Consider the following 23,527-nt stretch of genomic DNA (forward strand, 5'->3'; position numbering starts at 1 on the left):
CCTTCTCCCCCCATCGCGCCGCATCCTCACCCTCCTCCTTCCTCGCGTGCGTCGTCGCCGCCGCAACTCCCTCCTCCTCCACTCCCTCAACCCCTCCACTCCCTCAACCATCTCGCCGTGCCGCCATCGCCGCCTCCACTCCCTCAACAAGCCATCTCGCCGTAACGCCATCGCCGCTCCCTCCCCGCCAGATCTCCCAGTGAGGAGACTAGGGCCGCCGGATCCGGTGATCCCATTCTCCTTGCCGGCGGATCCGGCGCCCTAGAGAGGAACGAGAGCCGCCGCCCTTTCTCCTCTTTCATCCCTGCCACGCCACTGCCTCCCAAGCCCTCTCCAACCATTTGATTCATCGGCCTTGGCCTCCCCCTCCAGTGGATCCGGTCGCCAGCCGGACGGAGTCAGCAGGCCGCCGCCACACCCTCTTCTCCTCTCCCTCTCCATGAGCACCTCGCTCAGTGCCATGAGAAGGGAAGGGAGAGCGTAGGCTCAGCCACGACCGCGACGAAGGCAACCGCGGCTCGGCGACGATGGTTGCCTGCCTGCCTGGTCGTTCGTTCTCTCTCTTTTCCTTTGTTGTTTTACCTCAGTGACATGAGAAGGAAGGAAGTGATTGGACATTAGTTCTTGATGATTACAGCTTTGATTTGCTTCTAACGTGTGAGGCTTGATTTAGTTACAGTGTGTATGTTATGTAGAAAAATTTCCCTCTGCATGTACCTCAACACTGTCATGTGTGATCAAACTTTTTTAGCTTGAAGCAATGCACACTGCTACTAAAATTTCTATATGCTATGATTATTATTTATTCAGTCAGGAATTGCATATACAGCTATGGGGGGCAAAACGATAATGTTGATAGGTTTATTTGTTCCCATTTGTGCTGCAGGGTGTATTTTCATATTCAGATAGTTTTGGAAGCTACAAGTACACATGGCTTACCTCTTGAATGTACATCAAAAGAGTTTTTCATATGCTGCTGTACTGTGTTCCTCATTTTCAGTGATGAATGCTATATGCTCGAAGCACATTCATTACAGGTATGCTCCACACCAATTTCCATATGGTTTATTTTTGTTCATCTACTATATTTCCTAAAATTTCCATGCATAAATATTTATGTTAGCTCGAAAGAAATCTGTACCGTTATTTGCCATTACCTTTGTACAGTTCTTTCATTCTGTAATCTTATCTTCTCGAGTGGTATTGATGTGTTGTTTGCATCTGCTTGAAGTGCATACACTGCATGCATGCTTCAGCTTCACATCAATGTTCATGTATGATCATCTAATATATGGTAGCAGCATTTAACTCAGTGAAGTCTTTCATTCTGTCCACCATTTTTGCTGCTCAGGTTTTTTGTTCCAACTATATAAATGCCTAGATGGTGAAAGGAATTTCTCTGTACAAAAGAGAATGCTCATTTATTTAAGTAGTAAGGCATCATATTCTTTTAGATTTTATAGAATATCTTAGCAAAATTTAGAGATATTAGAGCCAATCCTTCATGCCATATTTCTGTACAAAACACGAAGGGTGACTGATATCATTCCTTTGAGTGATGAAAAGAAAGATGATACCATTTTTGAGTGATGAAAACATTATCAGTCTCTAGAATGACCTTTATTTATTCATGCTTCATGACATGCCTCTATTTTCTTTTTTATTAGGTCGCAAAAAGAAATGGATATGGATTGGGTCCATCATGGAAACAGACACAAATTTCTTTTGAAGGTACATTTCAATTTAGTTTGTGCATCAACTGGTTCAATGGGAATGTTTTCCTAGACATGTCCTAACCGTTGCGATCCAATGGTAAAGCAATATCATAAGTCAATCTTTTTAATATTCTGTCTTTCAGTTGGTTTGCTTTTACATGTCTATGCTCAGAGAGAGATTATTTCACTATTTAGTTCACCGGTCTTTTTTACATGTTTTTTTTCATTAATTGTGAAACCACACTTTTAAATCCTAAAAGTTGTGGAGCCGATCTGTTTCGTCAAACTATAGTGTAACATGCTGCTTCTGTGCTCTACAAAGCTCATTGTTTCCACATTTTATATTACGCCAGCTACTTACAAAAGGGCCAGAGAAGAAAAAAATGGGACCTACCTGAAGAAGTATGCAATGTAGAACTATAAGGCTTATGTTATTGCATCCATACTTTGGTTAAGTGATCATGCATGCTTTCGCTCGTAAACTTTGCCATGTGGTAGTAGCACTTTGTACTACCTCTGCTTCGAAAATAGATAGAACTTCTGGTAGAAAAATTGGTTTCATGTGTTAGAACTGTGATGCCAGGCTGAAAATATTATCTCTCTATATATAAATGGTTGATACTATACTATTTTAGCTGTACTAACGTTATTAAAACTTTCTATTACCTTTGTCCCAAAATGTAATAACTTCTGGCCCTATATCTTGAAAGGAATGTTTAGGTACACAGCTCAAAATTGCAATATATTTTGGGACAGAGGTAGTATACTTTTTTTCAGCTGTACTGATGTCACTAATCGCACATAACGGAGGATTGTTGTTGACTAGGGCATCGGCATGCTACACTTGAAAAAAGGTCATTTTCTATCTGTTCATTTTAGCTTTGCATGCATTTAATAGAACCACCAGTTGGCATGGTCTTCTCTTTGTAGCATCCAATAGTCCAGTGTGATTCTAGCGTATAGAGAAAAAGGGGTACCATGAAACCTCTGTAAACTCATTGTAATTGACATGTAATTTGCCTTTTTTTTTCTATTTATTCAAACTTCCTATACTTTTGATTTCCTCCTTTAGCCTAGACACTATTTTTTTGTGTGTTCCAATTTTTCTTACAAGGGTCGTTTATAGGATATAGATGAAAACATGAACCAACGCTATAGGTGAATATAGATACATATTATTCCTTGAACATATTGGACTTCAATTGATTCGGGCGGCGCGGCGTAGCGCGCTTCTATTGCTAGATACTTTACTTAAACGTCGTGGGAGTGGTGAAAATTTAGGCCGCCACATCATCAATTTTTTTCAAAAAAACCCTTGCTCTTTTCGCTAATAGCGTGTAGATCCATGTTAACATGGCTGTCGGATCGCATGCTAGGGTTGATCTGGCCGTCCACGTTTCCCGGCCTGACTGCCCTTCCACCATCATCAGATCGTTGGATTAGGGGAACGGACGGCCTGGATTTGCCAAGAACCCTAGCCGCCTTTGCCTTGCGTGCGTCTCACGTCCAACTCGGCCGCCAGGCGCTCTTCTCGCCTGCGCTGCCTCGCCCTCCTCTCCTCACGCGCATCGCCGCTTCGCCCTCCTCCCGCCGCCGCCATACCGTCGCCGCTTCTCTCCCCAGTAAGGCCGCCGCACCTGCTCCGGCGTTCGGTCTCCCGCCGGTGGATCCGGCCACTTGGAGCCTTGGAAGTGAGGGAGCAAGCCGTCGCTACCACCCTCTGCTGCTCTTCTTCTCCGCACCTCCATCGCCCCTCTCCCCCTCTCAGCTCCGCTCAGTGCCAGATCCGGCTCAGGGGCCGCCGGATTTGGTAGGAGGAGGAGGTAGCAGCAGTGCAGCTATTGAGGAGAAGGAAGGAGGAGGGTCGCGACATGGCCATTACTGTGATGAGAACGGTTAGGGCTCGGTTAGGTCGATGGCTAGGAACGACGACGGCTAGCGGCTTGGTCAGGTCGACGGTAAGGAACAACAATGGCTCAGTCTTTCCTACGTTTTTTCTGCTTTTCATTTTATTTTTCTCCGGGAGAGGCAACCTGATATTGTTGGGCTATTTGCGCTGAAATAATATGACATCTTGCCTGGATCACCTACTGATACGCATTGGAGTCACATCGAGGAGCCCAGAGTAACCTTCCGTTCTGTCTTTAAGCAATATACAATCCCAATTGTGAATTTGTGATGTCTAATTTTATATCTCTAAAATCCCAATTGGCATGTCCAAGATACACGGACGAAGCAATATCTGTTCATGAATGTGATTTGAGCAACATATATAACAAGTAGGTTGTGTTCAGTTTTTTTTCCTCGGCTCATATGGGAAAGACTAGGGATGATTTTGATTTATTTATTTTCTTATTGGTACTTAAAAAAGGATCATTTTTACCTGTTTACACATGAGTGCTTGCAGTACTAATACGAATCATTGCCATGGGTTAACATTGAGGCGATTACGCCACCCAATTTGGTGAGAAGATAGCAGGTGGAGGTTAGCAGGGCTGGGCATCCCTTGCTTCAGGTCTTGCTGTCCATTCATGCTGCTAGGACATGTATGTTGGTCCTATATACCCTTCCTCAGCCACCATCCTGCTTTTCTTTTGCATCTGTTATGTATGCTAAATTGCTAATTTCCGCATCGCATTATTTGTTCTTAGTTGTAGCTGTCTTCACTTAGAATGCACATGCCTATTTTCATTGCCTGGTTTCTTCGTTGTCTATGGTAAGTTCAAGTCGGTTAATGCATATGTTTGTGTTTCGGACTTTTTTCTTAGAATCAACAATGTTGTTTAGTGACACACATTATTTTTTCCCCTCTACTCTTTTAGTTTGATATGAAACACATTTCTCATACACTCCCTCCGTTTTTTAATAGATGACGCCGTTGACTTTTTCTCACACGTTTGACCATTCGTCTTATTAAAAAAAAATTATGTAATTATAATTTATTTTGCTATGAGTTGTTTTATCACTCATAATACTTTAAGTGTGATTTATATCTTATACATTTGCATAAAATTTTTGAATAAGACGAATGATCAAACATGTGAGAAAAAGTCAATGGCGTCATCTATTAAAAAACGGAGGTAGTATTTATTTTTATTCTTAGAGGTAATAGTATGCACACAAACTGAGCAGGTATTCTTTTCAGGCTCTTTTGAAGAGGTTAGGTGTTTTTATGTGATCTCTGCAAATTATTGATTCTATAATGAGGTTGCGTAAATATGAAGTATGATATTATCTAGATTCCAATTACATTGTGGGACATAGTAATTCTCATTGCTATTGTAGGCCATAGTGTATTGATTCCTGTGCATCGCTTCTTTCTGGAGTTCAGTTACCACGTTGGTGCTTCATATGCAACAGCATGGACCAATTTACTATGCCATGTCCTAAGAAGGTTTGTGCATGACAAGAAGGTATCTAAGATAACACTCTTTCGTTAATGCCAACTGTTAAACATAGAAATCAAAGTAATTTATTTTGCTACCATTTCCTTTAGGTGGCACTCACATATTGTTCAATTGTACTGGGGACATTAGGCTTTATTACTGTTATTGGGATCAATCAGATATGCGTTTTCTGCTGGTTTTGCTCATGGCTATGTACACAAGAAATTTTAGATTATAAAATAAATATGATGGACCAATGTTTCCAGCTACTACTTCCGGTGTACATCCTTTTTTATTATGTGTCACTTCAGATTTGGTCTTTGTTCAAACCTGCCTATAATATCAACAAGAACTAAAACTGAAAGATTTCAACAAGAATCATGTACTTGCAAAACCATTGTTCAAAATCCAAGATTTCATCCCTGAAGTGTTCGTTTAAAAGTTAAGGCAATTTTCTGTTCCGGATTAGCCTTTCGGCCTGCATCAATGGTTTTAAACAATCTGGTTGGATTCAGTTGCCCTATGAGTTACTTTTGTAGTACTGATGAATCTGAAAATTTACCCTGAGTTCTATTGGGTTCTAAGTTAATCCATGGTGTATTCATTCAAAGTTGGCATCCCATACCACATACCGCTGAGATAATATATTGCTAGTTTGGTGGAACTATTTCACTGATTATCATATGTTATCACATATTGGTTGCATATTTGTGCAAATGGCTGAAACAATTCTATTTTTATTTAATCGCTTTGCCTTTCAAGCTATATTATTGTTTCAGACTTTGTGATGAACTTTCTTGCAAGATATCTAAAGCTTATCTCAAAGTTGATAAGTTATGTACTAATTTCAGTATTATGTTTGCTTTTGTCAGGGCTAGAGAATATATGCATTAGTGTACTTGAAACAAAACAGGGTAGAGTGGCCCAATGGCACTATTTGTCTTTCCAAATCGCCACTATGTCAGTACAGATAAACGAATAGAGGTATGATCATTTGTATATGGTTTAGATTTTTCAACAATATTGTATCAAAGTATTGTTTTCCTCATATCTTGGACTGTAGTATGTCCTTGCAGGATGTAAATGTTAACTCAAGTTACATTTCATGAACATATTTGGATCTCTTTTTTGTCCACACGCAGCGTAGCGCGTGTCTATTGCTAGTAGTAATTAGACACAGAGTAGATATGTTCCAAAGGTGGTGAGAATTAGGCCTTGTTTAGTTGAAGAAAATTTTTAGGCTTGGTTGTCACATCGGATATACGGATACACATTTAAAGTATTAAGCGTAGTCTAATAACAAAACAAATTACAGATACCGCCAGGAAATGCGAGATGAATTTATTAAGCCTAATTAATCTATCATTAGCAAATGTTGACTGTAGCACCACATTATCAAATCATGGCGTAATTAGGCTTAAAAGATTCGTCTCGTAATTTACACGCAATCTATGTAATTGGTTTTTTTTCTACATTTAATACTCTATACATGTGTTTAAACATTCGATATGATTTCATAAAAAATTTTATTTTCGGAAGTAAACAGGCCTTACTAATGCTAGATCGATCTGACAGAGGCCGTTGACCATTGATTCATTGAATTAATACTCCTATCTCCAGGAGTGTGAATACGGTGTGGTGTCCAGCCTCTGGATCTGTCGGTAAGACAGTAATTAGGAGTGCACTAGAAGCGCACTAGGTCAGTAATAGCCCAAACCTAAACGGCTAGAAGTATTGACGAGTTCGTCGCATCTGCATTGTCTAATTTTTTTTTTCGAGACGACACGTGTTCTTACATAAATATATATACGCTCATTACTATAAACACACATAGTACCGTATAAGCATATTAAAAGATTTATTGAAACCGTATTGTTTTGATATTTTTGAAGTTGTCATAGACATCTCATCAACAATAGCCAAATGCCTCGAAAAAAAAAGCGCCAAATGCGAGCACCCGTAAATGCAATGCCTAGATTTTGGTAAGTTAACTAAGGCTGTATTCGGGAGGTGAGATGGGGAACTCACCTCCTGTGCATGCAAAATAGAGCGACGCATTTTCTTATGATTAATTAAGTATTTATTTTTTAAAAATTATATTAATATAATTTTTAAAGCAGCTTTTATATAGAAAATTTTTTAAAAAAACATATCATATTTAGCCGTTTGAAAAGCGTGCATGTGGAACACGAGGGGTGTGAGTTGGGAAACTCACCGAAAATAATACAACCTAATTACTCCTTGAAACAGCGAACCATCATTTTCATTCGGTGGCGGAGCTAGACCCGGCTACCATGGGCAATGGCTCGGGCTCCGCCTGGCAAATGCAGCTATGCATCCATAGATTAACACTTAATTAGCTTGCTAATTACATTGCTTAGTTCACTACTAGGCCGTATGAAGCAACACCACATCGACAGATGTGCTTAACACAAACTTATAAAGCAAATGCTCATGTTAAAATGATCTATGTATTATATAGACTTGTATATTTTTTTTTTGTTTGCTAGGTTTGCTCGAGCTCATAAAATATTTTGAATCCGCCACTGTTTTAATTAAATAGAGGAGTAAAACTGTACAAGTGTACAAAGTGAAAAAGGAGATAATGTAATGCTCAGGACCTTCAGTCCGAGCTTACTAAAACTCTAGACAACTGCCGAGATGTAATACCGTTGCTTATAATTCACCCGTAAATGCATTGGCTAGATTTTGGTAAGTTAACTAATTATTACGAGTCTTAGTTTTTGTAATACAGCCGCTTGTAATTTACTGTTTGTAATGCGAGTACACCAGTATTTTTTTTTTAGCAAAACCGATTTCTTTTACTTATATTTGAGAGTTTGAACCGGGCTCGCAGATGGAATCGGAGAGACATCTGCCCCGTACCCGTACGTACGTGCGGGCGTGCCGCGGAAAAACTCCCCGATTCCGTCGAGGAGTCGATCTCCTCCACCGCGCCACACCCACATATACAAAATCTCGATCCCGCTCGTTCAATAACGCGTCCGCGCACGGCGACACACCCGATGGATCGCGAGCGGCGGCGGCTGCGCGGCCGCGGCGGGAACAACAACCACCCACGGCGCGTCCTGGCCGACGTCGTCATCCGCTTCGACCCCACATGGCTGGTGACGATCCTCCTGTTGTCGCTTCTGCTACTGGGGAAGGCGACGGGGACCACGGCGACGGTGGTCGTCTCCGGCAGCATGGAGCCAGGGATCCGGCGGGGCGACATGCTCATCGTACGGGAGCGGCGCAACGACGGCGACGGCGACGACAACATCCGCGCCGGGGACATCGTCCTCTTCAGCACCGAACTCCACCCCGTCCCCATCGTTCATCGCGTCATCGAGCTCCACGAGCGACACGACGGCGGCGCGAGGCAGATGCTAACGAAAGGTGACAACAATGGTGTCACCGATAGAAGCTCCCTCTACACGGGGCAGTGGCTGCACGATCACCATATTTTGGGAAGAGCAGTCGGGTTTTTGCCTTATCTTGGTTGGCCGCGTTGCTTGATCCAAGATTTTGTACTTGACAAACTGAATTTGTGACGCCGGTAGGCAGGTTTAGTGGAAGCTTTGAGCTTGTTTCACCGATGATTGACTGGCTTGTGACTTGTAATGCGAGCCATTTGAAGTTGTCGTAGTGCTTGTGGGTAGAGATATGCAAGTGTACCGGCCCGTGAATACAATTGTAGGCCAAAAAAAGTGGGTAACCTGTAGGTTCTCAGTCGTGGTTCGGCTTGCTGCACGGTTATGGGCAATTAGAGGTTAATAATTAGTTGTGTTTCTTTCTATAAGGTGAAACCCCACGCATTGCTGCGGGAATTTAGTATGATAACAATAAAAAAACATGTAAGATAGCTAGATAACATCAGATTAAGTAAATTAATATGGTTTATAATAATTTAAATTTAAATAGTATGTAGAATGGTGATTCAAACGTAAAAAGTAAGGTGGTATGACTTTATGGAAGAATAAAATTAGGAAGATAGTTTGGACCGTAGATTAATCATCTAAATGCTAAAAACAATTGATGTGATATGACTTATTTAGAGGAAAAAAGGAGAAAGATAATTTAGACCATAGATTAATCATTTAAGCACTAACTAAGTGAGAATGAACTATATAAGTATATAGGATATCATAAAACATAATAAAGATATACATTGAAACATTATTTTCAATTATGTGAATTATGTTGGATGATAATTTAACATGTTTGTATTTGAAAAGCTCTTAAATTATAAAAACTATAAAGATATAGCATATTTGCATGATGTTTAAATGTGATGATTGTTAGTGGATGATGATGTGGCATCTTGTTAATTAGTGGATGATGATGTAGCATCTTTGCATGTTAAGTTTAAAGAGTTAGTGGGGGATAATTTTATAGTAAGATATGATTTCTCTGTCTTTTTTTCTCTTGGAGAGAGGTGAAAAGGAGAAGTAGGTTGTAGAAGGAAAAAAGATATACAGTACATATAAAAGTTTTTCTTACATATATTTTACTTTGTCGTTTCGGTAATGAATCTTGATTTTTTGAATTCAATTGTTGAGAACTTTATAAGAGTTCTATAAGAATTATTTAAGTACTCATAACATTACTCACTGCAGTATGTATCACCAGCAGACCAGCTCTCCACTCATCAACTCTTTCTCAATACAAGTCGTAGGAGTGAATGTACTTAAGTACTAGTGTCAGAAAAGAATGAAGGACTCTTGAAACAAAACTGGAACCAGAATGCCATTTTCTGGCTAAAAGATCCGAAACATCCAATGGGAGCGCAGACGAACCCACTGAGATACTGGCTCACGTGGCACACTATTCATCGCAAAAACTAGCATGTCAAAAAATACATTCGTATTCAGCATCAACTGGTGCTACAATATTATACACTGGTCCGAGCGCGTATGTAGAACTGTTAGTGTTGACATCTTAAACAAATATGAACTCTCATTAAACAATCAATCACTGGTAATTACACTGGTGCACGTCTGTACAACTGTTGACTGTGTATGTCACACTTCTTTTGAGCCACAATTTAAACTTATTTTTAACTCGATGACATGTTAAACAAATATGAACTCATTAAACAATCAGCTAGTAATTTAATGTCTCCCATGCAGGTGCTAATATACTGCACTCTCTGTCAACTCTGCACCGAAGCAAGTGTGCGCAATTCACCAACTTGGAGATTAGTAACAATTTGAGCATAGGCTCTACAGTCTCGGTTAGTCCCCCCAGATCTCCATTGCAGCAGAGTGTCGCCATTGCAAGGGTGCTTGGTGAAGCGTCCTCTATAGGGATAGTCTTTGGGTCTTCGTCTTCCTCCAATCAGTTCTCGAGACATTGGTGTTGCTGCAGTATATATTCTACACTCGAAATGCATATTAGAGTGGGCAGCACGATCAGACAAGTGGTGAGCCAAAGCTGCTTCACATTTTTCTTCCTTTTGATCGAATTGGTCTCTCGCTTGCATTTCACTCCATGGATAGACGTGCATGAGGTTTAGTGTGGTGATTAGTTCTTGGATCTTGAATCGGCAGCTGATCAAATCCGCGCCGAAAGGCGGTGGTCGGCAGCAACGCCGGGCGAAGGGGATGGAGAAGGTCGCGGTTGGCTTGTTGCCGCCGCTGCGGTTCATCGCCGTCCTCGCCGTCGTGTCGTGGACGTCGTTCATCTACTGCCATTTCTCCTTGCTCAGCGGCGGGTTGCTGCTGGGCCACGGCGGCGGCGACGACGGCGCCGACCCGTGCCGGGGGAGGTACATCTACGTGCACGACCTGCCGCGCCGGTTCAACGACGACATCCTCCGCGACTGCCGGAAGACGAGAGACCACTGGCCGGACATGTGCGGGTTCGTCAGCAACGCCGGCCTCGGCCGGCCGCTCGTCGACCGGGCCGACGGCGTGCTGACGGGCGAGGCCGGGTGGTACGGCACGCACCAGTTCGCGCTGGACGCCATCTTCCACAACCGGATGAAGCAGTACGAGTGCCTGACCAACCAATCGGCGGTGGCTGACGCGGTGTTCGTCCCGTTCTACGCCGGCTTCGACTTCGTCCGCTACCACTGGGGTTACGACAACGCGACGAGGGACGCCGCGTCGGTCGACCTCACGCAGTGGCTCATGCGGCGGCCGGAGTGGAGGCGCATGGGCGGCCGCGACCACTTCCTCGTCGCCGGGAGGACGGGGTGGGACTTCCGGAGGGACACCAACATCAACCCAAACTGGGGCACCAACCTCCTCGTCATGCCGGGCGGCCGGGACATGTCGGTGCTCGTGCTGGAGTCCTCGCTGCTCAACGGCAGCGACTACGCCGTGCCGTACCCGACCTACTTCCACCCGAGGTCCGACGCCGACGTGTTCCGGTGGCAGGACAGGGTGCGCGGCATGCAGCGTCGGTGGCTCATGGCGTTCGTCGGCGCGCCGCGGCCGGACGACCCGAAGAACATCCGCGCCCAGATCATCGCGCAGTGCAACGCGACGAGCGCGTGCAGCCAGCTCGGCTGCGCGTTCGGCAGCAGCCAGTGCCACTCCCCGGGCAACATCATGCGGCTGTTCCAGAAGGCCACCTTCTGCCTGCAGCCGCCGGGGGACTCCTACACGCGGCGGTCGGTGTTCGACTCGATGGTCGCCGGGTGCATCCCGGTGTTCTTCCACAACGCGACGGCGTACCTGCAGTATGCGTGGCACCTCCCCCGGGAGCACGCCAAGTACTCGGTGTTCATCTCCGAGCACGACGTGCGCGCCGGCAACGTGAGCATCGAGGCGACGCTCCGGGCGATCCCCGCCGCCACCGTGGAGCGGATGCGGGAGGAGGTGATCCGGCTCATCCCGTCGGTGATCTACGCCGACCCGAGGTCGAAGCTGGAGACGGTGAGGGACGCCTTCGACGTCGCCGTCGAGGGGATCATCGACAGAATCGCCATGACCAGGGGAGGCTACGCGAGATCGTGGCTCCGGCCTAAACAATCTAGGCAAGCACTAGACGCTCGACGACGCAGACTAAGTTAATGAATTAAATGTAGGATACTCGATCAATTTACAGCATGTAGAACGAGTTGATATCAATCATCAGTTTCGCTAGTTGATACTATCATATAGATCTTTGTATACTTCTGTTTGTTCCAAAATTCGTTTACATCAAGATTTGCACCTGTACGCCCCACGGCCACAGTTGTTGCAGTTTGCAGATTCTGATCCACGGCTGTACATGTACGGACCGAATACGATCGGTTGGAAAACACGTGCCTTAGCACAATAAATCTCACTTTGTAACATACAACATATATACTCGCACTTCAATCTGTAATTCCGTTGAGAATTTCACTGCCAGAAAAGTGGATCTTCCTCTTTCTTAGAAGTTGATTGTAAAAAACCATCCAAATTAAGTGTTATCGTCTCAATAAATACTTGTAGCATCTCCAACAAAATTGCTATTTTTGGCTCTCCAAATATCCATTTAACCATCTTGCCAAAAATAAATAGAGAGATGAATTTGTATTTCATTACAACGGTCTCTCCATATATTACACTCTGTAAATTGACAATGAGTCCCATTTTGTTAGGCTCTATGTGCTTCTTCTCCCTCCTTCCCTCTAGATCTTTCCTCTCCCCACCCATAGTGACATGGAGAAGCAACAGCAGCAGCCAACAGGAGGGGCAGAATGGCCTTCTCTACCACCTCACCGGAGCTAGGAGGGCTAGGGCTGTAAGTGGGTCAGCCGCGAAACCACCTATAGGTCAAAATAAGCGGGTTTACGGCTAATTTTAGCCTATAAGTGGGTTTTACGGGTTAGCCACTTACACCCTAAGGAGGGCCACCTCTTCTGCCATCGCATGATAGCGGGGGGAGAAAGGAGGGCGGCCATGGAGGTGAGGTGACCGGCACCGGAGAAGAAAAGGCGGTCGACGGACGGTATTGGAGAAGGGAAGGTGACGACGATCCTCTTATGGTAGACGGCGGCGACAAAGGCGAGGTGGCCAGATAACAGGCATTGCCACTGCCACGTTGATGATCCCTAGAGATTGAGATAGAGTACTACCAGGGACCAACTTTTATCTTACACTTTGTGTACAAGCACTTGTACTCAGAAAAAAAGTATATCCATCCCTCAAAGGAATGCCTCTTCGTTTTTTCATGTTCATACTTTTCTTTAAAAAATAGTGAGTTAAATCAATATGTCACTCCACAAAAGTTCAAATTCAACTTATGCAAATAGAAACAAAAATAACAAATTTAATTATAAATAGAATATGCACTCACATTTAAATTTGACATTTTTGTAATTATATATGTCGAATTTAAACTTGTATGTTTGTGAAATGATACATAGCATGTTGATCTTGTTTATATTATTCTTTAAACTTTTTAATGAGTTTTTAAACGACATGAAAAAAAAAACAAGATATCCCTTGAGAAACAAAAATCCATATACCTTGTACTTCATCTGAGGGCAGCTTTCCTGCATTTGTACCCCATATCCATTCTGTACCTTCGGACCAAAGAAAAACGCCTGCGCACGGCTGCTGCAACAGGCTCACTGCTTCAGTATTCTGCAAATCCACCGGACACCAGCGGTCTATTCTGCTGTGTGATCTGTTGTCGCAGGAGGATTTGCATCTCGCCATCTCGGTCATACCACCTCGCGTGTTGCCGGCAAAGCAACCGTTGTGTGTGCGTGCGTGCGTGTCTGCGCGCGCGCCGCGCACCGGCGCATGTGCTCCATCGCTTCGGCATCACGCAGCCAGCCGGGCAGGTGGTGCCGCCTCGCCGGTGGCGAAGTTGGGGGTCAGAATTCAGATCCCCGCGCCCTTGACAGTTTCCATACCGAGGCGTGGCCTCTGCGCGCGCGCGAATCTGAGCTAGATCACCGCGCCCTTGTCGATTTTCCATATTTGGCGTGGACGGGCGCGTGCGAGATCGCGAGATGCGAAACCGACGAACGAGTCTCGTCTCGCGGCGGCGACCCGGCGCGCCGCACGCGGGGGCAATCGACTAAGAGAGAGACCAAGAGAGTTAATGCCCCATAAATTAAGTCTTTGATCCGAGAAACTAATCCCGTGTCAACTCTTCAGGGGATGCGATTACCGTGCAACCCACGTGCAACATCACGGTTCACCCCCAATTCAACCTCGAAGCAACCGCCTTAGCTACCTGCTTACACACTTCGGCCAGAAAAATCGATCGCTACAGCTGAATTTACGAGAAACCTCTTGTTAAGATTGAAGTCGAAATTTAGGGGCTCTTTGAATCATAGTAATAGAAAAATGGAGGAATATGATAAACGAAAAATTATGATAGAAATGTAGGTAGAAATCAGAGAAGTGCAAAACATATGAAAACACATATATTACCGTTTGATTGGATTGCAGGAGAAACACACGAATTGAATGAGATTGATAGACTAAGAGAAAAAATTCAAGAGGTGAACTCTGGCTAAATTTCTTCTAAAATCTATATAAAATTATCTATTCCACATAAATTTCAAAAGATATGATATGATTTAATCTTTTGTTTTAAATGCTTTTATAAAATTTTTTTGGTATGATTGAAATCATCCAAAATTTTTATATTTTTCTCCAAATAAAAAAGGCCCTCAGAAAGTTCTAAACGTTGGGTACAGAACTATACAGTGCCCGAGACTTTTCGTCTAGGGTCCAGAGATTATGCACATGTTTCTCAGGCACACCTGCATGCATTTGATTGGTAAACCGCTTCTACTCACAAGTCACGTAAAGAGCAGGTACAAAAGAGCAGACTACAAGCTAGCTATAAGCATATTTTGAGAAGATAAAAGAGAAGAGAGAAGAGTAGCGGGCTATATATTTGTAGCCAACTACAACACACAGAGTTCAAGATGCACGTGTGTATGATAGGTGGGGCCAAGTCTGAATTGTGCATTGTATGTTTATAGGTAATTATTGTATGAATTGGCTACTAAATTAGCTATAGATGATTTGGAGCCAGTAGTCGGCTATATTAGTATTAAACTTGCTCTAAACAGTTTCTACTCCTGCTACACCATAAACAACTCACAAGTCGCATCTGCACAGAAATTTACTCCAACTAATTGACTTGCTCATTGCATCCCAGTTAGGTCTTCATCACACATGACACAGGATTCCCATGACACATGCATGGTGGTTTCGAGATTTCTCATTGTCTGTTATCTGAAACCTGAAGGCTGAAACTCTCCACGGCCATGGAGAGGACCGGCGCCCACGGCGGCAAACGCTTGCTGCCTCGCCTCCTCTTCCTCGCCGCCCTGTCGGTCACGCCGTGGCTTCTCATCTTCTGCCTCCACTTCTCCGTCTTCGATGGCGCACCGCCGGTCAGCTCGCCAGCGGCGCGCCAGTCGCTCGTCGCCGTCGTGTCCGAGGGCGGCGAGGACTCGCAGCGTTTTCTCCTCGAGCAAGAGGAGCAGCTCAGGAGGCTCCCGTCCGCACGCGACGTCACGACGACGACGGCGGCGGCGGTGGCTGGGGACGCGCACGCCTGCGAGGGGCGGTACGTGTACATCCACGACCTGCCGCCGCGGTTCAACGACGACATCCTCCGCAACTGCCGCGAGTGGTACCAGTGGATCAACATGTGCGTGTACCTCAGCAACGGCGGCCTCGGCGAGCCGGTGGACAACGCGGACGGCGCGTTCGCCGACGAGGGGTGGTACGCCACGGACCACTTCGGCCTCGACGTCATCTTCCACAGCCGCATCAAGCAGTACGAGTGCCTCACCGACGACTCCTCCCGCGCCGCCGCCGTCTTCGTGCCGTTCTACGCCGGCTTCGACGTCGTGCAGCACCTGTGGGGCAGCAACGCGTCGGTCAAGGACGCCGCGTCGCTGGAGCTCGTCGACTGGCTCACGCGTCGCCCCGAGTGGCGCTCCATGGGCGGCCGCGACCACTTCGTGATGTCCGGGAGGACGGCGTGGGACCACCAGCGGCAGACGGACAGCGACTCGGAGTGGGGCAACAAGTTCCTCCGGCTGCCGGCCGTGCAGAACATGACGGTGCTCTTCGTCGAGAAGACGCCATGGACGGAGCACGACTTCGCCGTGCCGTACCCGACCTACTTCCACCCGGCGAAGGACGCCGAGATCTTCCAGTGGCAGCAGCGGATGCGCGGCATGAAGCGCGAGTGGCTCTTCACCTTCGCCGGCGGCACGCGCCCCGGTGACCCCAACTCCATCCGGCACCACCTCATCCGGCAATGCGGCGCGTCCAGCCTCTGCAACCTGATCCAGTGCCGGAAGGGCGAGAAGAAGTGCCTCATCCCGAGCACGTTCATGCGCGTGTTCCAGGGCACGCGCTTCTGCCTGCAGCCGCCGGGCGACACGTACACGCGGCGGTCGGCGTTCGACGCCATGCTCGCCGGCTGCGTGCCGGTGTTCTTCCACCCGGCGTCCGCGTACACGCAGTACAAGTGGCACCTCCCCGACGTGCACGAAACCTACTCGGTGTTCATCGCCGAGGAGGACATCCGCAGCGGCAACGTGAGCGTAGAGGAGACGCTCCGGAGGATCCCGCCGGACGTCGCGGAGAAGATGACGGAGACGGTGATCAGCCTCGTGCCGAGGCTGCTCTACGCGGACCCTAGGTCGAAGCTGGAGACGGTCAAGGACGCCGTGGATTTGACGGTGGAGGCGGTCATCGAGAGGGTCAAGAAGCTGAGGAAGGAGATGCACGGCGCCGGCGCGTCGTCGCGACTCTCAACGGCATTAGGTGCAAACACCAATGGAGGTTTCCAATCGAGTTAGACCAGATGACAAAAATAGTTAAAAGGGATATGATAGTTAAGTTGGAGAGCAAAACATGGGATTTGAAGGAGTTTGATTTCATGTTTAAGAAAACGTAATTTGATTTCACCTCACCGTACGTAGGTGGCCGAATGCTGAAGCATGCGTGTCTCTATTGGTTGTGGGTAGGCTGAAATAAAATTTTGATCCGTGCTTCGTGGAAATGGATTTTCAGCCGAGAGGATGTCTCTCGCATGCCATCTAACAAATGAGCTTTGACATCACAAATTAATACGTGATATATCGCTTGAAGTTAAAATTCAACCCAAGTCATCGCAAAAGAAATAAATTAAACTCTAAATAGTTCATGTACTTGTGTAAGTTGAATTTAAATATTCATGTTTGTAAATTGATATATCAAATACTAACTTCTCTTTCCATTTGAAAAAAAAAGCGTTTAGACCATAAGAAACGAGTGACACCTCCTTTTGGAGAAAAATACTTTCCCAGTGCTTCATACACAGTAGCTTTTGTAACTAGTGTTATACATTACGACCGCTAGGATCTCTTTGATTCGGCAAGAAGATTGCAAGGGCTCGGGTAGGCTGTGCATGGGAAAAGACTTTTCATACAAAAGGAAAGGATTAATTAAAGAGAACCAGAGAATTGAATAGGTATGGAATTAATCTTCTTCATAGCTTTTGATTTATTTGGTAATAAAAGGATTAACCGACCAAGACCAGGAAAGGAAATGGTGGCAGCTCGCGAGTGGTGGCCGGCAATCGACGAGATATTTAACTATCTGCCATATTTAGATGTGGCAATTAACTATTTGACACTAGACCCACATGTCATAGACACGTGTGGATCCACGTGTCATTAAGATAGGGGTGGCAAATAGTTAATTGCCAAATCTAAAAGTGGCAAATAGTTAAATGCCCCGCAATCTACACGCCTTGAGCCATTTAGGCATATCTTTGATGTGCCGCCGCTCGCTTGTGGCCATTGCGCTACGAGGAGTAGGCGTAGTGAAAGAGAATAAAACTCCGACCTTGTCGTGTAACACTCCAATCGTTGTGTGGGCCGTTGGGCTTTAGCTTTTCTATTCAGCTTTGGGCTTTAATTCTTCTCGGACTTTTTTATTTTCTAAAGGAATAAGTTCACTTAGTGACCATCAAAAGTGATTGAAATCTAATCCGTAACCCTAAACCACAAAACCGGATTTGGAGGACGGTTTTGCTGACGTGGCGCCTATGTGGCGGTATTGACCGGGTCTCCTTTACAAGTGGCGTTGAGGTGGCATTTAGAATTTAAAAATATATGTGGGACCCATTTGTAAGTGACACATTAAAAATTGTGGGACCCACGTGTCCCTTCTCTCTCTCCCCTCCCTCCAGTTCCTTCTCCCTCCTCGCCGCTCCCTCTCCCTCTCTCCTGCGGCGGGCGGCGAGGGCCGGAGCGGCGGCGGGCGGAGACGGCGGAGGCGCGGGCGTGGCACGGCGGCCTGCGACTGCGAGCGGCGGAGATGCGGGAGTGGCGGCGGCAGGCACTGGACGGCGGGCAGCTTCACCGCCTCCTCGCCGACGACGACCAGGCGTTTGAGCAGGAGGACGGCGGTGGGAGGCACACGCGGCAGGTTCGACGACGACGACGACGTCCTCCACCGTCCAGATTGGGTGATTGGCTCCGGCGTGCTGGCACTAGCGTGGAGCGTGGCGCAGCTGGGTTGGGTGGCCGGGCCGCTTGCCCTCGCCGGCTTCGCCTGCGTCACCTACTACACCTCCACCCTGCTCGCCAACGCCTACCGCGCGCCGCACCCCGTCACCGGCACCAGGGACCGCACCTACATGGACGCCGTCAGATCATACCTCAGTAAGTACTCACCTCCTCAACAAACGCCATTTTTTTTTCTTTCTCATCTCCATCTTGTTGGTTAAACTGAACGCAATGCCAAAATATTTTCAGGTCCTAGAGAGGTGTTCCGTGTTCATGTGCGGAATCTCCCAGTACGTCAACCTGTGGGGCACCATGGTCGGCTACACAATCACCGCAACCATAAGCATGGTGTGAGTAACCGAACAGATCACCCCAACTCCCCTCCGAACTGAACTTCGCCATCGGTCAGGCTACTAAATTTCGTCTGTTTTTATTTCCGTTGTGTTGGCCACCGGCGCCCCCTGCGCCGTCCCCCGCCGCGGGCACCGGCCCCGACTTGGACCGTGTCGACATGAGCGGCGGCGGTGACGGTGGAGGACGTCGTCGTCATCGACCCCGCCGCCGTCTTCTTGCTCGAACGACTGGTCGCCGTCGGCGAAGAGGCGGTGGAGCTCAGGCCGGGCGCCGCCGCCGCCACTCCCGCGTCTCCGCTGCTCGCAGTGACATGCCGCCGCGCCACTCCCATGCCTACGCCGCCCGCCACCGCCGCCGCTCCGGCCCTCGCCGCCCGCCGCAGGAGAGAGGAAGAGAGAGAGAGGGAGCGGCGAGGAGGGAGAAGAACTGGAGGGAGGGCAGAGAGAAGGGACACGTGGGTCCCACAATTTTTTTTATGTGCCACTGACAAATGGTCCCACACATATTTTTAAACTCTAAATGCCACCTCAACGCCACGTGTAAAGAAGACCCGGTCAATACCGCCACGTAGGCGCCACGTCAACAAAACCGTCCTTCAAAACCGCCAAGGGAGTCAAATTGCACCGGTTTTAAGAGTTTGGGTGTCGAGATATCCGGTCTTGTGGTTTAGGGTTATGGATTAGATTTTGATCGCTTTTGAGGGTCACTAAGTGTACTTATTCCTTTTCTAAAAGAAGAGGCCGAAACAACAAACTATGGGCCATGATGGGCTGAAACCTGAAAGAAGATCTAGAACTCCACGGATTGTGGCCCATTTATCTAATGTTCCTTTGTGGGTTTTTCTTTTATGACGAACTTAAAAAAATGCCCGTGCGTTGCAACGGGTGAAGGCTATTTTAATCTTATTATCGTTATACGGTTTAGTTAATATGAAATTTACTGTGAGAATTCGCTTGTATATATATTTTTCTAGAAAATCATGATCTGAGAATTCGTTTGGATATATATTTTTCTAAAAAATCATGAGTTGCAATTAGGAGTCTGATCATCTCAAGTTAGCATGCGAGTTTTTTTAAAGAGATTTCTTATACGACTCCATCCATATTTCCAAAAGCGAACGAACTTAAAATCCCGACTCAAATACGGATCTATATTTTCAAAAGCAAACAAACTTAAAAACCGACTCATACACGGATGTCGTATCATTATACGACAGTACCGGCAAAAAATCTTCAATTTTAATTTTTATATAAATAGTAGAGATAAGATAAAGATACATGTGCATAGTAGCTTGATTGAATATTTCTCTGATTAGGTTTTCGTATTTCTCTTGGCAACCGTGATCGATCGGTTGCTGTTCTTGATCGTCTTGCTGCACGCGTGGATTTTCGATATGTGGGTAGTAATAGATCTCGGCTTTAATATCATGATTTTTTTAAAATCTTTTTGAAACACGTATAAACAGCAGATCGTATTGGATTGAGTTTCTGATAAACACAGTAGGAATTCTTCTCGATACAGTGTGCGTGTAGAGAAAAATCAACAAATCAACAATGGTATGTCTTGCTGCTTGCCTCGGTGCACGGCGACACAACTGACTGCTGCTGGTTGGTGTTGATATAGGTGCGCGACAGCAGGTTCCAAACCGTGTTGCCGAACAGATCGCATCGGCAAGATGACAACTTCGCGATGGTGGTTGGTTCGTGACAATGCACTGGACGAAACACAATCGGCCGAAGGCACTGATCCGAACAAGCAAATTTTGGAAAATCCAATGTTTAAAGCTCATACACAGTGGGACAAATAAATAGTTAAATTGACAGTGTGTCACGCCCCGAACTAGCCCCGAACGGAGCTAGCCCGTGACGCTCCAAATTAACCTGTTAATCGATAACAGTCCCAGGAAACAGTGTCGGTATCACAAGAAGACATAATATCACGGCAACAGAGGTCTCTTTATTACAGAGTAGGAGTACAGTCATGTTGGGCTGCGGATAGTTCCCGAGCTCACAACTGCATTACAAAAGGGAAAGCGGAAGCCAAGACTTGGACCATTCATCACAGGCGCGACTTGGGAACTAGGTCGAAACCCTAAAACTCATCGTAGCTGACTTGCTCCTGGAAGAACTCCTCATCAGCAGGATCCACATCATCTTCTTCCACAACTAGGGGGGATTATTTATATAGAGCAAGGGTGAGTACAGGAGTACTCAGCAAGCCATGGGAATTAAGTGTTTAATGTAGACTTCAAAGGAAAGGCTGTTGTTTTTGCAATTGGTTTTATTTAAACTCCTTTTTGAAACAACTAAGTGAGTGCTTCTCAAACGACACGGATTAGACAGTGCATCTCGTCCGGTCGGAGTATGTGCAATGTATCAATCTTTGAATTGATTCAAAGTTGGCACCCGGCCAACGGCTTTCAAACGGCCACCCGGGCCTGGCTGATCCCATCAGCCGCAGATTTTCCAAACATCGAACCCATTCCACAATAGTAATTTCACAAGCAGTAGTCAAACAAAACTACGCTAGGAATCACCTCACATCCGCCCATGACCGTGGGCACGGCTGTTCGAATAGTTTAATAACCTCTACAGAGGGGGTACACTTTACCCACACGACATTACTAACCCGGATCACCCAGCCCGTGCAGAATGGCCACGTCTGGAGACTTTGAGGCTTTCATGACAAGGCGCATTTCGAAAGCCGACACAGGTTCACCATATGCCAACGAGAGGGGTCCCAGACCAACACCAGGTTAGTTCCCAGACCATACTGTGCCAGGAAACCCGGGGGTTCTCCCCAGCACCACCCCGTTGAATCCACATGTCTCTTGGCATCATGGCTCCCCCGATTAGCTAATTACTCAGCCAGGGGCGTCCCATTACACCTATGTGGTCGCACTTGTCTTATGTTCGGATGAAATTCCAAGGAAACAGTCCTTAAGTGTAAGAGCGGGAAACCGTACTCCCGGTACGTCCTCTGGTTTGTGGTTTTGGAAATTCATTTAGTTCGCAAGCACCGACCCAGGTGTCGGGTTTTCCAAATCTTTTGTAAAACCCCAAGTTTTACCCATCGTTGGATATTTTAAATTTGAAGGGAAGTGTTCCAATGCTCGAGCCCGAAGGCCCGTGCATCGAAGCACAACAGTCGACAAAGGAGGTCTAAGTGTTCAATAATTCAAGGAGGGTAATTGCAGCAATTGGGATTGGGACCAGCAGGCTATCTCACAAGCCGCGGCCGAATTACTCGTGTTAATCCTATTCATGCAATATTTGCGGAAAAGAAATACTTAGATTTAAATTATAGGTGTAAGATGATCAAAGGTGACTTGCCTTGCTCGAGATCTTGAGCTAGATCCTCGAAATCCTCGCACTGCGGGTCTTCAGGCTCCGAAACTACACGCGAAACGGGACAACTCAACAAACGGCGAAAATAAAGCCCAATTATTGACCTCTAAACGTGCTATTAAATAGATCTCGAGATTTGAGGAATTTTGGGAGTTGAACGGAGTCAAACGGACATACGGTTGAGAAGATATTGAATTTCTAAGATTATTGGATTTTTGGTCTAAAGGAAAAAGGATTTAATTAAACCCTTTTGAAAAGAAAAGAAAGAGGGAGGGGAAACAGACTTCCCTCGGACGGCTAGGGCGCGGCCTGAGAGAAAGGGGTGGCTCGGCCGAGCTTAATGGGCCGGCCGGCCCGAGAAGGCGGCCCAAGGCACGCGCGGGAGGGGAGGAGAGAGGGAGCAGGTGGGCCGGATCCATCTCGCGTGGTCCCGAGTGGGACCCGCTTGTCGGCGGCTCGGCTCACCGTGAGCGAGGAGCACGTGACGCGACGCTAGGGTTTGGAGCGGGGCACGATGCACGCGCGCGGCTCGCGGTGGGTGCGGATGCGGCGGGCCCACGCGCAGCCTCACGGCTCATGGTGGACCGCGCGCGCGAGCGGGGCAGAGGGGAGCGGCGGACCGGGGTCGGCTTGACCCAGTCTTGGCTGAGCTAGCGCCGACATGGCGCCTACGTGGCTGCCACGTGGGCCGGCGGGAGGTTGAAGAAGGCGACGGCCGGAACGGACAGCGGACGGCGGCTGCAAATGGCGGGACGAACCACGACGATACAGGCAAAAGCGAGCACACCGGGTGGTTGCACGAGACGAGGGGAGACGAGCCAATGGCTCGGATTCGCCGGAGGGAGTTCGACGGCGGCGGATTGCGGCGGCGGCAACCGGCGGCGAGAAAAGAGGGAAACGGCAACGACGCGACTAGGGTTCGATTCCTCCGGACTAGAGCATCTACGCGGCCACCGTAGTCCGTTTCTAGCATCGGATTAGACGGAGACACTACAAGAGAGGCCGGCGACGTGCGGGCGCTACGGAGCACGGGCGGTGATGGCGGCGAGTACACAGCGAGCGGCGGTAGCGGTCGGGGCGGCGCCAGCTATCTACGGGGAGGCTATACGAGCTTCTACCGAAAACTAAGGGGAAGAGGACGAACGAGGAGGGAGAACGGGGAGGAGGCACTACCGTGCGGGGTGAAGGGGCGCAATGACGATGGCCGACGGTGCGGGGCGTGATCGCTCCGGCCTCGGGCCGGGGAAGAGGAAGGAGAGGGTG

At 47.1% G+C, this 23,527-nt stretch overlaps 3 protein-coding genes and 1 long non-coding RNA gene across 5 annotated transcripts; all 4 read left to right on the forward strand.

The window, feature by feature from the left end:
• The first annotated feature begins 15 nt into the window (after positions 1-15).
• Positions 16-2,059, forward strand: LOC136355792 (uncharacterized). The gene is made up of 3 exons (XR_010740186.1): positions 16-546; positions 887-1,037; positions 1,668-2,059. It is a non-coding gene; the product is annotated as an uncharacterized lncRNA (long non-coding RNA).
• Positions 2,060-3,276: 1,217 nt separating this feature from the next.
• On the forward strand, positions 3,277-8,910 carry LOC107280467 (uncharacterized). Of its 2 annotated transcripts, none has more exons than XM_066308813.1 (4): positions 3,277-4,261; positions 5,047-5,128; positions 5,974-6,085; positions 7,959-8,910. In XM_066308813.1, the coding sequence occupies exon 4, from the start codon at positions 8,128-8,130 to the stop codon at positions 8,653-8,655; it is 528 nt and encodes a 175-aa protein (XP_066164910.1). In that variant the 5' UTR covers positions 3,277-4,261; positions 5,047-5,128; positions 5,974-6,085; positions 7,959-8,127; the 3' UTR covers positions 8,656-8,910. The 2 variants fall into 2 exon arrangements, with proteins under 2 accessions (XP_066164910.1, XP_066164909.1); XM_066308812.1 differs by having other exon boundaries at positions 3,412-4,261; positions 5,001-5,128.
• Positions 8,911-10,358: 1,448 nt separating this feature from the next.
• Positions 10,359-12,398, forward strand: LOC4331596 (xyloglucan galactosyltransferase KATAMARI1 homolog). Its single transcript, XM_026023722.2, has 2 exons — positions 10,359-10,526; positions 10,654-12,398. The coding sequence occupies exons 1-2, from the start codon at positions 10,491-10,493 to the stop codon at positions 12,121-12,123; spliced, it is 1,506 nt and encodes a 501-aa protein (XP_025879507.1). The 5' UTR covers positions 10,359-10,490; the 3' UTR covers positions 12,124-12,398.
• A 2,788-nt stretch (positions 12,399-15,186) lies between these two features.
• LOC4331597 (xyloglucan galactosyltransferase KATAMARI1 homolog) lies at positions 15,187-17,071 on the forward strand. The gene has a single exon (XM_015773026.3). It carries the CDS (start codon positions 15,315-15,317, stop codon positions 16,866-16,868), a length of 1,554 nt encoding a protein of 517 aa, XP_015628512.1. The 5' UTR covers positions 15,187-15,314; the 3' UTR covers positions 16,869-17,071.
• Positions 17,072-23,527: the final 6,456 nt, after the last annotated feature.

Source organism: Oryza sativa, chromosome 3, assembly GCF_034140825.1.
Source record: "Oryza sativa Japonica Group chromosome 3, ASM3414082v1".
Lineage (NCBI taxonomy): Eukaryota > Viridiplantae > Streptophyta > Magnoliopsida > Poales > Poaceae > Oryza > Oryza sativa.

Bases quoted from the DNA above. Each gene is read 5' to 3' on its own strand.
- LOC107280467 (XM_066308813.1), top strand. From the start codon at position 8,128: ATGGATCGCGAGCGGCGGCGGCTGCGCGGCCGCGGCGGGAACAACAAC.
- LOC4331596 (XM_026023722.2), top strand. From the start codon at position 10,491: ATGCATATTAGAGTGGGCAGCACGATCAGACAAGTG. The intron at 10,527-10,653 runs GTGAGCCAAAGC...TTGAATCGGCAG, and splicing joins GCAGCACGATCAGACAAGTG to CTGATCAAATCCGCGCCGAA.
- LOC4331597 (XM_015773026.3), top strand. From the start codon at position 15,315: ATGGAGAGGACCGGCGCCCACGGCGGCAAACGCTTGCTGCCTCGCCTC.